General features: G+C 34.9%; 2 protein-coding genes across 2 annotated transcripts; one reads left to right on the top strand and one right to left on the bottom strand.

Moving 5' to 3' along the window:
• Positions 1 to 976: 976 nt before the first annotated feature.
• Positions 977 to 8,475, top strand: LOC129002796 (pseudouridylate synthase RPUSD4, mitochondrial-like). Its single transcript, XM_054430857.1, has 6 exons — positions 977 to 1,459; positions 2,126 to 2,381; positions 5,258 to 5,444; positions 6,505 to 6,621; positions 7,354 to 7,515; positions 8,228 to 8,475. Exons 1-6 carry the CDS (start codon positions 1,264 to 1,266, stop codon positions 8,435 to 8,437), a joined length of 1,128 nt encoding a protein of 375 aa, XP_054286832.1. The 5' UTR covers positions 977 to 1,263; the 3' UTR covers positions 8,438 to 8,475.
• A 313-nt stretch (positions 8,476 to 8,788) lies between these two features.
• LOC129003089 (mitochondrial potassium channel-like) lies at positions 8,789 to 13,266 on the bottom strand. Its single transcript, XM_054431320.1, has 5 exons — positions 12,590 to 13,266; positions 11,304 to 11,565; positions 10,590 to 10,713; positions 9,891 to 9,967; positions 8,789 to 9,539 (listed from the first exon to the last, which is right to left on the bottom strand). The coding sequence occupies exons 1-5, from the start codon at positions 13,006 to 13,008 to the stop codon at positions 9,441 to 9,443; spliced, it is 981 nt and encodes a 326-aa protein (XP_054287295.1). The 5' UTR covers positions 13,009 to 13,266; the 3' UTR covers positions 8,789 to 9,440.
• Positions 13,267 to 13,859: the final 593 nt, after the last annotated feature.

Raw genomic sequence — 13,859 nt, forward strand, 5'->3', positions numbered from 1 at the left:
ATTTGTATTGCTTTGTATGAATTTGTTTGGTACACATAACTATATCTTTACATGTTTTAAGAACACCTCATGTACTTAAACAGAATAACTTAGTGGCAACTGAATAAGAATACTAACTTAACTGTCAAGGTAAAGTTTAATTTTGAAAAGGAATGAAAATTCAAAATACTGAAAGCAATTGACCATTTACATGGAGTTGGCAATACAAAATGTCCATTGGCTATTAAAGTAATGTGCTACACATGTTTCATTACCAAAGTCTAGAAACTTTGGGGTAACACTCTTAATTAATACATAAAACATAAATTACATTCTTAACACACATTTTTTTAGAAGTCTTCCAAAAAGGGATGGTATAAATAAATTCAACACTGTCCTGTTTCTTTTTTTTATTTGTTTGTGTTTTCTACGCCAATGACAATTTTTACAAAAGGGAATGATCCAAACCCTGATCTTTAGTAAAAAAGTAAACACAATCAATCACAAGTAGCAAAATCTAGTGCTATGGGTATAGCACATAACAGAAAATATAAACAGTAATTTACTGTGCTAAAATTTATCATAGGGGCAACTTAATCAAACAAAAAAAAAAGTCCTGCATCATCGTAATACCAAGACTATGATTGGATCGTTTTATTTGGTTTAACGAGGTTTTAAATGACTGAAAAACAAGAAACGAATTGTAAACAAAACACGACCTCTACAGTGCACCGGACAGAGCTAAGAATTAAATTGGCTTCAGCTGTTCCATAAGGATGATAAATCTACTCAGGGAGTTTGTTTGATCATAGATACTCCTTGTTTTATCTATGCATAAAGCCTGTAGTAATAATAATTTATAAAGACATAGTACCACGGACAGTAAGCTCCATGACAACTAGTTGAACCTGCTAACAAAGCAAACAAGGGAGAAACAAAGATAGCAGCTGTTGCTGTCTTTGCTTGGCTGTTGGCTGCTGTCGTCTGCTGAGTGCTGGCCAAACCAATGTTTATGTTTTATAACCTATATAGCCTAGTAATAAACTTTCATAATTAATTTATGAATTGCGTTTCTGGCCTTTTTAGGCTACTAAGTGACTCTTAGTGTTGGTGAATAACGTTTATTCGTGAATTTTATATAATTGAGTTAGTCGTAGTTTGTTTTACTTTATGCTACTGTGTTCCTGTTTACTTCTAAGGCTCTCAAAAGATAACACTGAAAATATTTAATTCAAAATGCAATACAAGTTTTATGTGTCAAGTTCATAGTATTTTTTAGTTATAATGAGCTTTCCTTTTAAACTTATGGGGTGTCAGCTAAACCCTTTAAAAACTGCAAAATACAGTTTCATATTAGGCTTATTTACAGCAGGGCCAAAGTCTAGTCGCAACGTTCATCAGTACAGAAACCTAGTGCCTTGGAAAAACGCAATAGAATTATCTCAACATTTAATTGGAACAGTTATTTATAATGACAATGGTTCGTAGTAAATTGTTTGTAACAGTACATTTTATCCTTTCAGTTTTCAATATAGAATTTAAGTTTGATTTAATCTGTAGGCCTAATCAACAAGCGCAAAAAGCAAAATAAGTTAATGTCTAAGTTAGTGCTTGGACCATGTTAGTGTCCTAAGTCACAACCTTTGGCATGGTTTGTGTTTTGCATCCCTACCAAAAGCATAATGTACCTAAAATACATTTTTATTCAAAACCTTTTGGATATGAGACATAAATGCCATATGACACACACTTTGTCCCCCATGGTTTTTATATTGAGATAGGCTAAATTGGTTCCTATAAATTTCTTATCTACAAAAAATATATATCTTCTTACAATTTGGAATAACTCGGGATATTTCTTTATTGTAAGCTTTTAAAAATTCAATAAAAACACCTACTGTACCGGTAGCCTATATTTGGTGCTCCTAATAAAAAAAAATAACTGAGCCTATATATTTAACAATACATACTGTATGGGGTTGACCGCATCACAGAACTCAACTACTAAGTTAAACTAAATGCTTATAACTAAGACATGGTCTGACCCCTAAGACCATGATCGTATTATATTAGCGATAGTGACTGTGGAAGCATTAGTTCCTGAATATTGTAAATTTTAATCATTTTTTTTTTAAATCTTTTTCAGGATTTCTGGTGTTTAACAAACCTTACGGAGTTAGCTTTTCAAGAAGTGGAAATGCAGCTGAAATTCAAAAAGAAAAAAATATGAAACCAGAAGAAAAAGTATTTAAAAAGCCTAACAAACAATCAAAGGACTTTATAAATAATCAATACTACACAAGTGGAATTGTTAGTGACAGTTTAAGTCTTGTCGATTGTTTGCCTTACATTAAAAATCACTTTGGCTACAAAAAACTATATATTTCTAGGGTTCCAGGGAAGTAAGTACAATGTTTGATTTTTATACACTTCTGCCTACTACTGCTATGTAGTTGTCAGTTTTAGAATTGAAAAAAGCTACTGATTTCCTTTTATTTCCATAGAAAGCTAGACCAAATTTTAAATTGGCAACTGAAAGCAAAACAATTTATTCATAAACCATACAGTAGTATCTTTTATGATCCCTCTGTCCAAGCATGAAAAACGCGCACAAAATACCTTATCTCATTACCTGGCAGACTACAAGCGGATTACATTATCAAACAAAGGAAGTTGGATTTTCATGTCTCGACAGGAGTCAAAATACAGCTGACTTGTACTGTAAGGCAAAAATTTGAGTCATTGAGGCATATTGTGTAAACTTCAACTTATAAAGGTAAACTTCGAGTTATTGAGGTTCTATAATGGAAAAATTTGAGATTAAGAGGTTGAGTATTACCAACGAATACAGTCCTTATAAGAAGCGAAATGAAATGAAATGAAAAATGTCTTTATTTGAAATGAAAAATGTCTTTATTTAAGAGGCGAAGTTAGGACTAGCAAGTCCTCTCTACCACTTAACCTCTAAAAACATAAATAAACTATCCACTTTATAAGTAAAATTAAATAATCTAAGGTACCATATTATAAAAATGTTGAAATTAAATTAAATTAAATTAAATTTAAACCCAAAAGTCCATTCACACAAGCCGCCAACAACCCGCCACACCAGCGCCAGAGACTCATTCATGCCTGCTACTCAAAATCATAGATTTTATCTCTGCCCCAAACCTTGCACGGTTCTCTATGGATTTTATATGGTCAGGAAGAAAATTCCACATTCGAATTGCAGATACTAAGAAAGATTTATTAAAAACTGTTGACCGGTGAATTGGTGTAGATAAAAGAAGAGAGCCTCTACGAGTGGAACGGGTACTGATGTCAGAGATGAAATGGAAGTTATCTGATAAATACTTAGGAATTTTACTGTTGATAATGGAGTGTAGAAGACGGAGGGTGTGAAATTCCCGAAGTTCATTTAGCCTCATTAATGAAAGCAGGTTGAAATAGGGAGTGACATGGTCATATCGTCTAAGGCCAAATATGAATCTGATACAGGAATTCTGCGCTCGCTGAAGTCTGCTAGAAACCTCATTAGTCATGTCATTGATCACCACATCACAGTAGTTGAAATGAGTCAAGATGAGAGTTTTTACTAACATGATTTTCAAGTTTAGTGGAAGGTAGACTGCAAAACGTTTGATGGTGTGAATAGTCCCAAAGACCCTGTTACAAGTGGAATTTGCTTGGTCAGACCAATTCAAATGTTTGTTCATTATGAGTCCTAAGTTTCTCACTTTGTCGCAGTAGGTAAGGTCTTTTCCGTCAAAGCTAAGTTGTGGTGCAGTGAGTAAGTTTATTTTAGTCATTAATCTGGGGTAGCCAACAATCATTGCTTGAGTTTTGTCAATGTTGAGTTTAAGTCCGTTGTTTGTGGCCCAATGAGTTATTGATTCAATGTCAATGTTCATGAGCCGCACAGCAGTATCCATCTCGTCTACATTAAAGTGAGAGTAAATCTGTAAGTCGTCAGCATACAGATGGTAGTGTGAGTTAGTGATGTGTTCTGTGATGTCATTGATGTAAATTGAGAACAGTAGTGGGCCAAGAACAGATCCTTGAGGAACACCTCTAGTAATCTGCTCCCAAGTAGAACATTTGTCACCAGCTTTGACACACTGCTGACGATCAGATAAATAGGACTCAATCCAGTCAACACAGTTGTCAGAGAAACCAGCCAAGCGCAGTTTCAGGAGTAAAAGAGGATGGTATACGCAGTCGAACGCCTTTGAAAAGTCAAAGAGGGTTAAAATGGTGGCCTGTCTGTTATCCATTGCACGGCGGATGTCATCAGTAATTTTCAACAAAGCAGTGGTAGTGCTATATTTCGCGCGAAACCCAGATTGAAAATCCGATAAGACGTTGTTCTCTTCCAAAAAAACTGAGAATTTATTATGCACTATTCTTTCAAGGCATTTAGAAAGGGCAGGAAGAATGCTGATTGGTCTATAATCAGAAGGGGTATTGGGAGATGAAATTTTCTGAAGTGGGCGAACAATGACTGATTTCCAGATGGAGGGGAAGGTAGAGGTTGCTAATGATCTGTTAAATATGCATGTTAGTACCGGGAGAGTAACTGGTAGAGTGTCTTTAATAAACCTAATAGGAATATCATCAGCGCCGACTGCGTTACTTGTCATCCCTAGGATTGCCCTGCGAACATCAAATTCACTAACTGGGGAAAAGAAAAACTGATTTTCTGGCATGTCAAGTGGTCTAGATGTGATATCGGCAACATGGTTAAAGGCACCTGCAGAACTTATAGGAATATTCACAAAAAAGTTGTTAATAGTGTCGAGACTGATGGATATTTTATGTGAATTTTTAGACTTGCCGATACCTAGGTTCTTATGCTTATGAAGAATAATCAGACTCGAATTTTGCTGCGGAAATGAGCTTTGTGCGGTCGCCGCGCTACTCTATCTCTCTCTCCCTATGCCTATTCTTTGTCCCACTCTCTCAGTTGACTTGGCCGCAAGCTCGCGATAGTACGGCCTTCGATACCTATAGCGGTCGCCGCGGGAACTAGGCCTATCCAAAATTCAAATAGGTATTCCTAGACTGAATTTTTTAACATGCATTGCGCTTATTATAAGGTTTGTATTAATTGGTATTACTGACCAAAATCTGTTAAAAATTGAGTTTTGGGGTTAAATTTCTAAAACTAAAAGTATTTTTAACATTGCGATCTATGGGGATTATAAACATTTGAGATAAGGAATTCGAGTTATTGAGGTCCTTCTCTAATATTTTTGCTAAACCACAATTGTAATTTTAGGTACGTCAGTGGAGTTGCAATCCTCACTACAAACCCAGAGCTGGTGGATAAAGTCAATGTTGTCCATGCTCACGCACCAACTGGGAAAGATAAATATACAGCTGTTGTTGTCGGGGTTCCAAGGCATTCTTCAGGTGTAGTTAGACTTGGATTAAAGCTTGAATTTAAAGAAAATATTGGAAAAAAGGTGAGCAAAACAAAATTTATGTTTCCTCCATTAGCCAAATATTGTTGAAACAAATTAGTTGGTACCGTAGATTTAGTCGTAATGTTTTTCCTTGGAATTGTGTTTCTAACCAACTTTTATATTTTCATGCCCAAATTCTTATGAAAACCGTTAAATGGCTACATCATTGAAATATTTTTTAACAGTTTACTATGTACTTGAGTACTTACTAAGTTCAGATTAGTTTAAAAAAATTGTTGTTAATGTATGATCGGCTCAAAAAGTACCAGTTTTAGCGAATTTCCCATATAGGGAAATAAGCTATTACCGTAGTACTCATGGTAAGACCTGGACGCGGGACCGATTTTTTTTTTCGTTTTGAGGTCCCTAGAGGCCAAAAACACCTTCCGTTCAAATTCATATATATATATATATGTGTCCGTCAGCACGATAACTCGAGCAAAAATGATCCGATTTTGATGAAATTTGGTACAAACGTGTAAACGTAAGTTTATTCGAACGAGTTCGCGATCCAGCATGATCGGACCATGGGAACGGGGTTTAATGGGGTAAAAATAGGTTTTCCCATTTTTGACCCAAAAAACATAAAATTTAGCAATTTCTTTTCAAACCATTTTGTAGAGCTTAAAAAAACAAATAATTTAGTATAATGAAGCGTTATTATGCGCCTCATGGTTACGGAGAAAATTCCAAAAAATTGTAAATTTAAAATTCCCATGCTATTCTTATGGAGAATAAGTAAACTGTTGTAGTTTGCTTGTTTGTGAACATATTTTGATGAAATTTGGAAAATGTTTTTATTTCTTACTAGCTATTCACATTTTACAAAAAAAAAAAACAAACAGTTTTACCCTCCCTGATGCAGCAAACCTAAGTACTTGTTAAACTAATTCTATTTAAATCAAGAATAAATGTTATACTTTTAAGTAGACATTTCAGTGTAAATCCAATCAGTCAAATGGAAATTCGCTTAGTCTGCAGGTTTGCTGCGGCGGGGGTATTGTAAATATATTGTAGTTCATAAATCACATTTTTATTGATCCGTATATACTTTTTCCAGCCTGTCATACTGCAGGAATTTTCAAACAATGCTGTAAAAGATGGTAAGATTCGGATGGGCACGTTTCACCATGAGACACTTCAACATGGGTTTAACAATTTGACAAGTCTTGTTAAGGTGAGTATGTCACCATTGACTATTGATACACTAACCAAGTATACCATCGCTTCCCATAATAGGAACTACCACGGTCACTAACACTACAAACTTTGTCTTCAGGGTTTGACCGGGTCACATACCTAAACATATGACTAGGAGCTGCTTTACAACTCCGTTACAGAAAGCCATAATTGGAGCAGGTGTCCTGACATGATCGAATCCTGAAGGGTGATTGACACCAAGTTTGTTGTGGTAATCATCCATGTTAAAGTAGGAGCAAGTTTAAGATTATTGGAACCTTAAATTAAGACAATAGAATTTGCTGCAGTAAACAACAGTTTTCTTTCGTAAACATTAACTTTTAATCTCCAACTGACAGACTGGTAAAATCTAGCCAACCAGTTGCTAGCCAAGTTGTCAGCGCCTTGGACTTCACAGCAGAAGGGACGGGTTTGATTCCCTGTACAGCCACAACACACACAGTATTATTTCCTTAAAAAAGTTAAAGTTCTTCCCCATGTGATCCCTCTTGTAAAAATCCCCCCAGCAAAGACAAGGCGGATAAACCAGTCGGCACAACTTTGATGTAATGTATGAGAAACGTCTGGCTTTGATAATTAAAACTTACAGGTTTGTTTACTAGCTTAAGTACTTTCCACTAATGTCTTGGTGCTGTAAACAGTGCAAGATAAATCCAGCAACAGACATCGGAGAGGTTGATTGTTAAATGTATTCCTCATCTTGTTTCAGATCTGTGTGGACCTTCGCGCATACAACGCTCTCAGAGTGTTTGCTGCCGATCACTTACTGGCTCCAGTTTTAGGCGACAACCTGTACGGAGGTCGTGTCCAGACTCTGATGGGAATCGCTACCTCCACACACCACTTTAGTGAAGCTGCGCTGAGGCCTCAGGTATTGCAAAGTCCTGCCATTCACCTTCATAACACTTTCACAGTGTGTGTTCTGTTCAGACATTGACTATTGGATCTTCCCATCTATATAGATGGAATATGGACCTGCTGACGCCAATTTTTGTTTTAAAAGCTCACATGTGTGAGCTAGTAACAGAATGTGTTGGTGTCTAAATTTCTATTTCTACTTCATTTTTTTGTTGCTGACCACTTTGATAGGTCACAACAGTTAGCTCACAATAATAATTCCGTTAGTTTGACTTGGTAAAAACATTTGTGTTTTCGACAGAAATTAGTAATTTAGATCAGCACAATCTGTTGGTGGCTCGCATCAACCACGAAAATTTTTATTAAAAATTGGGTGACAAATTTTACATGGGGATGGAATGCCTAGTTGTACCAACAGAAGGTTCAGAGTGAAGTTTTTAGAGTGTATAGTGACATGTTTGTCAAATTCAATTTTCATCCCACAAGAGGAAACTGGCCCCAACTTAGATTTTCAGTTAACTTTTAAGTAGACCAATACCCTAAGTAGGCTTAAGGCTGGCATCCCCATGCAGGCATGCCCATGTACAAGAGATTTGGTTTTGTGTTAACATTTTTGTAAATTTATTGTTAATCAATTTTTCATCAATAAAATAGAAATTTTTTCACAAGGCACAAAGGCCTACTATTATTTTGTCAGATATTTTTGAAAAGCTCATTTGTTTCAGGTGTTACCTGAAGAGGTTTACAGCATGTTGCAAGTAGACCGTAGCAACGCAGGAATCATACCAGTGCACGTCCACCTGTCAGAAATGGTGTTGCCCAAAATGTTGCGTGGAAAACCTCTACATCTCTCGGCCTCTTTACCTCCCCACTTTGAGTGGACTTGTCATAAATTAGGTTTAACGCAAGAACAAGAAGCAATCTCCGCTGTGTAGTATTAAATGTTGTATTATATTTTTTTACATTGACAGGCTATTAGTTTTTTCCAAACCTCTAGTGTAAAAACACATTTTACAGTGCCTATAGTAGTTGCCATTCCTGTGTAAAACACCCAAAGTAAAGTATTAAGAAAAAAAAATGTCACCGATAGAGTGACTCCTACATTTGATTTTGAACATAGTTTGACTAAGCTGTCCTTGATCGTCACTTTTAATAAATAGTCCTTGCTAAAAATCCAGCGGATCTTAGTCAGTAACTAAGCTGTGATTTTATTAATTCACAAATTTTTGCTCTAAATAATTAGGTAGCAATCAAATAATAAGGCATTTTGTAATAATCTATTCTATTTTAATCAAAGACTCCAATACACAGCATGAAAATATAATAAAAAAATATTATTTTAAAAAGAAATATAATTGGAGAAACTTAAAAACCCCAGTAAAATGCAGTCCAGTAGTGATTTATGAATTAGGAGTAGAGATAAATTTGAAAAGTTGTTTCAGCAACTGAATCAGTTATTGCGTTTAGCAAAGTATTTTGTCACATTCACAATAATCTGAGGCAATTATCAGGGGTTAGTGATTCATTGTAACAAATGTTCTAGAGAATATATAATTAACGAGATACAAAATCAAGGACATTACCAAAACCTTCAAAAATTAAGTGGATTTGCTAAAATAAAAGCATAATTGTTAATTCATTGGTACGGTTGTTCCTGAGATTACCATTGTGTGTAGTCAAGTCAAAAACATCAGTTGTGCCTGTGAATTAACAATCGCATTGGATGGTAAGCAGTGTCTTAATTAGTATGCAAAATGCCACACACAAAAATATTTCAAAGCAGCAAAAATCTGTATGAGGGACAGCTGTATTGGTTTAAACACTTTAAACCACAACGGGGTCGAATCTAAATAAAAGCAGTATTTATCACAATTTTTTAGCTGTACAAATTCTATAATAAAATACTAGATGGTCTTAAAATTTGACAGATATATAAACTCATAATATCTTATTGACAAAAAACACAACAATTGGTATAACAACTACGGCAATAGTCATCGCAATCCTCGTCTCTTGTCGCTGTTGCTCTAAGAGTACCTGTGAAAAAGAAAGTGTTTTAGACTATAGATCAGAAACTCCAAAAGAAAGCCATTTGGATTTTTAGGAACATTTGGAAAAGGAAAAAAAGTTCAGCTAGTTTGCCTGAAAATCTTGTCCTGGAGGACAAGCGACTATTTTAAAATATATCATTCTTTTTTTTTACCGCAGTAGTTTCAAAATATCTTTAAGATAGACATCAACACATCCAACACTGGACTTAAAAATATTGTAAAACTCTAACTAGCTGTTCCAAAATATTAGTAATCTACGAAATAATATGTTTAATCCATAGTTTTTCAACAAATAACACTGGAAATAATTTATAGATGTTTATGGCAATCAGTTTACCTGCACATGGGCCAGTGTATCGTCACCACTTGAATGGTCAACATGGTGAAGAAGTCTTGAAAATGAATTTCCTCTCTCTGTGAGAATAAAAATAGAGTTGTTAAACATTTTCTCTTGAGTAGTTGTAATATACTAAACGTTAGACATCAAATTAAATTCTTTCCCACAATTGGACATCTTCAGGAAGTAAATAGAAGAGACACTCACATTTATACATAATTGATAAAAGGAACAATTAAACTCATCCTACCCTCCGGAAATCCTGCCAATCGATCAATTAAATTTCAACAGGCAGTAGAGAAATGTCTGTTGTGATCATCAGATCAAATGATTAAGTACAGCACAGTACAAAATCTGGACTCAATCTCCGCCAGGTTAGCGTGTCTGTCATAACTGATCAGTTACCATAAATGTTTCATTTCCACGTGCGTATCGTGTGTAAATATTTATTTTTTACGTGTTAGACATGTTTGCTCTTCATATGAAGAAAGTTAACATTACTTGTAGCACCTGATGATGGCTCCACATAGAAGTTGAAACTAGTTGCGACTGCAATTCAATGGATTAGCTAATAGGAGGTATTTGAACGTTTTTCAATATTATTTGGCAATCCGGAGGCTACCATATATAATAAAGTAATACAGTAAGATTTAATATTTTTTTTACTTAGGCCTAAATATAAAAAAAATCATAAATTACCTTTGCTGATATTTTTTATTTCCATTACAATTTGGGACAGCTGTTCTTCATGCCTCGTTAAAATATTGGCAGCCATTTCATCAACTTCCGATGATCTTTGGGTGTGTGATACTGTCTGGACAACCTAAAAAACAATTTAGGCTTAAGTTACTGTAGTCTTTTACTGAGTTTAGTGATAAATTCAACACTACAGGATCAAAGAACTAAAAAATGTGTGCTCTAGTAAACCATTCCGCATCAAATTGACAGGTTATAGTTCTAAAAATTATTAATAGGCCTACTAGATGAACCTATGCAATTTTGCCCAACAATTAGAATGCAAGCTATTTTTTAAATTAAATCATTTAGCCTATTTAAAGAACCTAAACTAATAGAATGTTAGTGAAAAATCTTGTTCATAACCAAGTTGAAATACACTGTTCATGTACTCTATTCAAATTACATTGATTGCATTTTTACGGCAAAATAAGTTGTTAAACAGTAACTATACTCGATAAAAAAAACACAAAAACAGAAGCAGTTAATCCAGTAAACCTGGTCAAAAACGAAGAGATAGTATTAAGGTAGGCTATCTCGTAAAAAAAATGTAACTCAATACAATTTTTGAATAAGTTAGCATTGCACACAATAATGTCATCCTTAGAGCAGTGAAACCGGGTTTCACCTCAAGATATTGTTGTAAATTTTGCAATCTTAACAATGTATTTTACGTACCAGCTTACGTAGTTCCCTCATCTTGAACTCGTTGTTTATTGAGGAACCGACAACCCCAATGACTGTGCCCACAATGGAGCCGATCACAGACCAATATTTGGTTCTCTCTGCTTGGGCTCGCTCCTTCTCGTGGCTTTCTTTGACAGCAGATGATAAAAATGTAAAACATTCTCTCTCTTCTCTCTCACTTAAATTAAACTCTGTATTTAATCTCCTCTCTTCTTTTAGCAAATGGTGTTCTTTTGTTATGAGGTTCAAGTACCTAAAATTACATGCATGATAAGGGCAGGTTTTTAAAATAGTACTGTAAAGGCTAGCTTATTAAAACAATTAATTTAATTCATAACAATTAATTAATAGATTCAATGGAGGAGCATCTAGTAGGATTCAGTTTGGATAACCTATCATATATAAATCACTGGCCAAAACCATCTTTAGGAATCCTTTTGTTTCTGATTACCCAAAATCTTAAGTAGGTAGCTTAAAAAAATTGATTTGACCCCTTAAATTAAATGAGGCTAAAAATGTTTTAAGATGTCAGTTCTTGAACTAAAGGAGCAAGATTCAGGGAAGAACAACATAGAACTACTCTTCACTTTAGATTTAACAATGACAATACTCAAGTGAAGTGTGCGGTTGATTTTCTTTTCTTTCTTGACTACATAGGTACATCTGGTTGTGCCACATCATTTCCCAATAGGCTACCATTTAATCATTTAAGTTTACCGGTTTGTCGTTTTGATGTCTGCAATTAAAAGTTCATGTTCGTGCGTGTCTGTCTACGTGTTTTTAATGTAGTTGACATGTTTAATGTGGGCTACTGTATGTGAATTGACGACATCTGATGAAGCGATTGTGACATCTTTTGAAGATGACTTAATGACAAGTAGAAACTAGTTGCTGAACAAGCAACATTTGAATTAGGCCCACACAAAAGAAGATAGGTAGTTTTAAAACTATTTTGGATACAGTTTCCTAACTGGGCAACGTTAATATCAATTGAAACTATCGATTTGATTAGTAAACATGCATTTGGTTTTTTATTACCAGCAAGTTTGGTTAGTTAGGTTTTGTTAATGACAGTAGGATATCATTTTATAATTGAAATAGTTAAAAATATTGATTAAGTTATTAATCGATTGTTTCAACCGACATTAGCGTAGCCCAGTTAAAAAACTTTACCCACTATTTTTTATGCTTTTTAGATTTAAGTTTAGATAAAGGCTTTATTCACCATGAAAAAACAAAGGTTCTTCATTTCCATGATTTGGACTACAGTTGCCTACCTCTCTTCTCCTCGTGTTGAAGCATCCAACTCTGCATGCACCTCTTTGAGTTTATTCTGAATATCGGTCAGCTGCTTTACCAATTCTCTCCTCTTTTCTTGAGCCAGTACAAACTTGTCCTGTGCTTCGATAACTCTATTTTGGGCTATTCTAACCTCATCCATACCAGTAATTTCTTCATACTTTCCAACCAATTCATCAATTTTCTGTTTTAAAAAGTTACTACTATGATTCAATGCAATGTTATGACTAGAAAATGATTGTATATGACACTTGTCAACCTTAGTGAATTGTATTGCCCCGTTTTCTGATCTTCTCGAAGAAATAACCACTCTTGAAGCATTCTTCGATAGCATAACAGATCTGCTGCACTGTAATAAATTAACGGGCACAAGACAAATATTAAAAATTTTCGACATAACCTTCGGCGATTAAATTCTGTCTCTAAAGCTAACCTAAAAACAATTTACTGTAATGGTAGTATTACTATCAAACAAGTTAAATCCTCTAACAGTACTAACTGTACTTAAAACACATAACAGAATACTACGTTAGTTAAATTTTGTAATGTAGGATAAAACATAGTTCAGTATCCATCTAACCTATGACAATTTGATAAATGATAACAAAATTTTGACAAGACACACACACTAGACTAACCATGCTACAGGCTACAGTGTAGTATCATTGCATTTGCAGTGCGACTGCGAGTTGCAGTTGGCAGAGTCACGGCCGGCAGGGCAGAGTGCACCGAAAAACGCGAACCACCGAACTGAACGACCGAACAGTGTGGAATAGTCCAGTCCAGTCCAGTCACCAGTCACGGCCAACAAAGGTGGCCGTTGGCCGTCTAGGTGACCGTGGTCCTAGGTTGTCAAACTTATTCATGATCGCTAATTTGGCTAGTTTTAAGTTATACAAATTATAGATCAGTGGTTTATTACCACGAAAACAAATCATCTCTTGAAGTTCATTGAATTAATTCTTAATTCAATTGATTTTGTCAATGATTAAAAAACTATCTGGATACAAGGCCTATACCATAAGGGGGGGGGGAGTAAATATTCACGTTTTGTAAATTTATAATTTTCTCAATAACTGTTAATCTATGCTAATATCCTAATTTGACTGAAACTCAAGTTGAGTATTTATATGATAACTGAGAAAATTAATTAATTAAAGGTTGGTATCCTTGTATCTTAGCCACAGCCTTTCTTTAGTCTGTTCAGTTTTGTTCTTCTTCCTTCACATCAACATCAAGCAAAGCAAG

Source organism: Macrosteles quadrilineatus, unplaced genomic scaffold, assembly GCF_028750875.1.
Source record: "Macrosteles quadrilineatus isolate MER2022 unplaced genomic scaffold, UCM_ALF_1.0 Scaffold_9__3_contigs__length_116548681, whole genome shotgun sequence".
NCBI lineage: Eukaryota > Metazoa > Arthropoda > Insecta > Hemiptera > Cicadellidae > Macrosteles > Macrosteles quadrilineatus.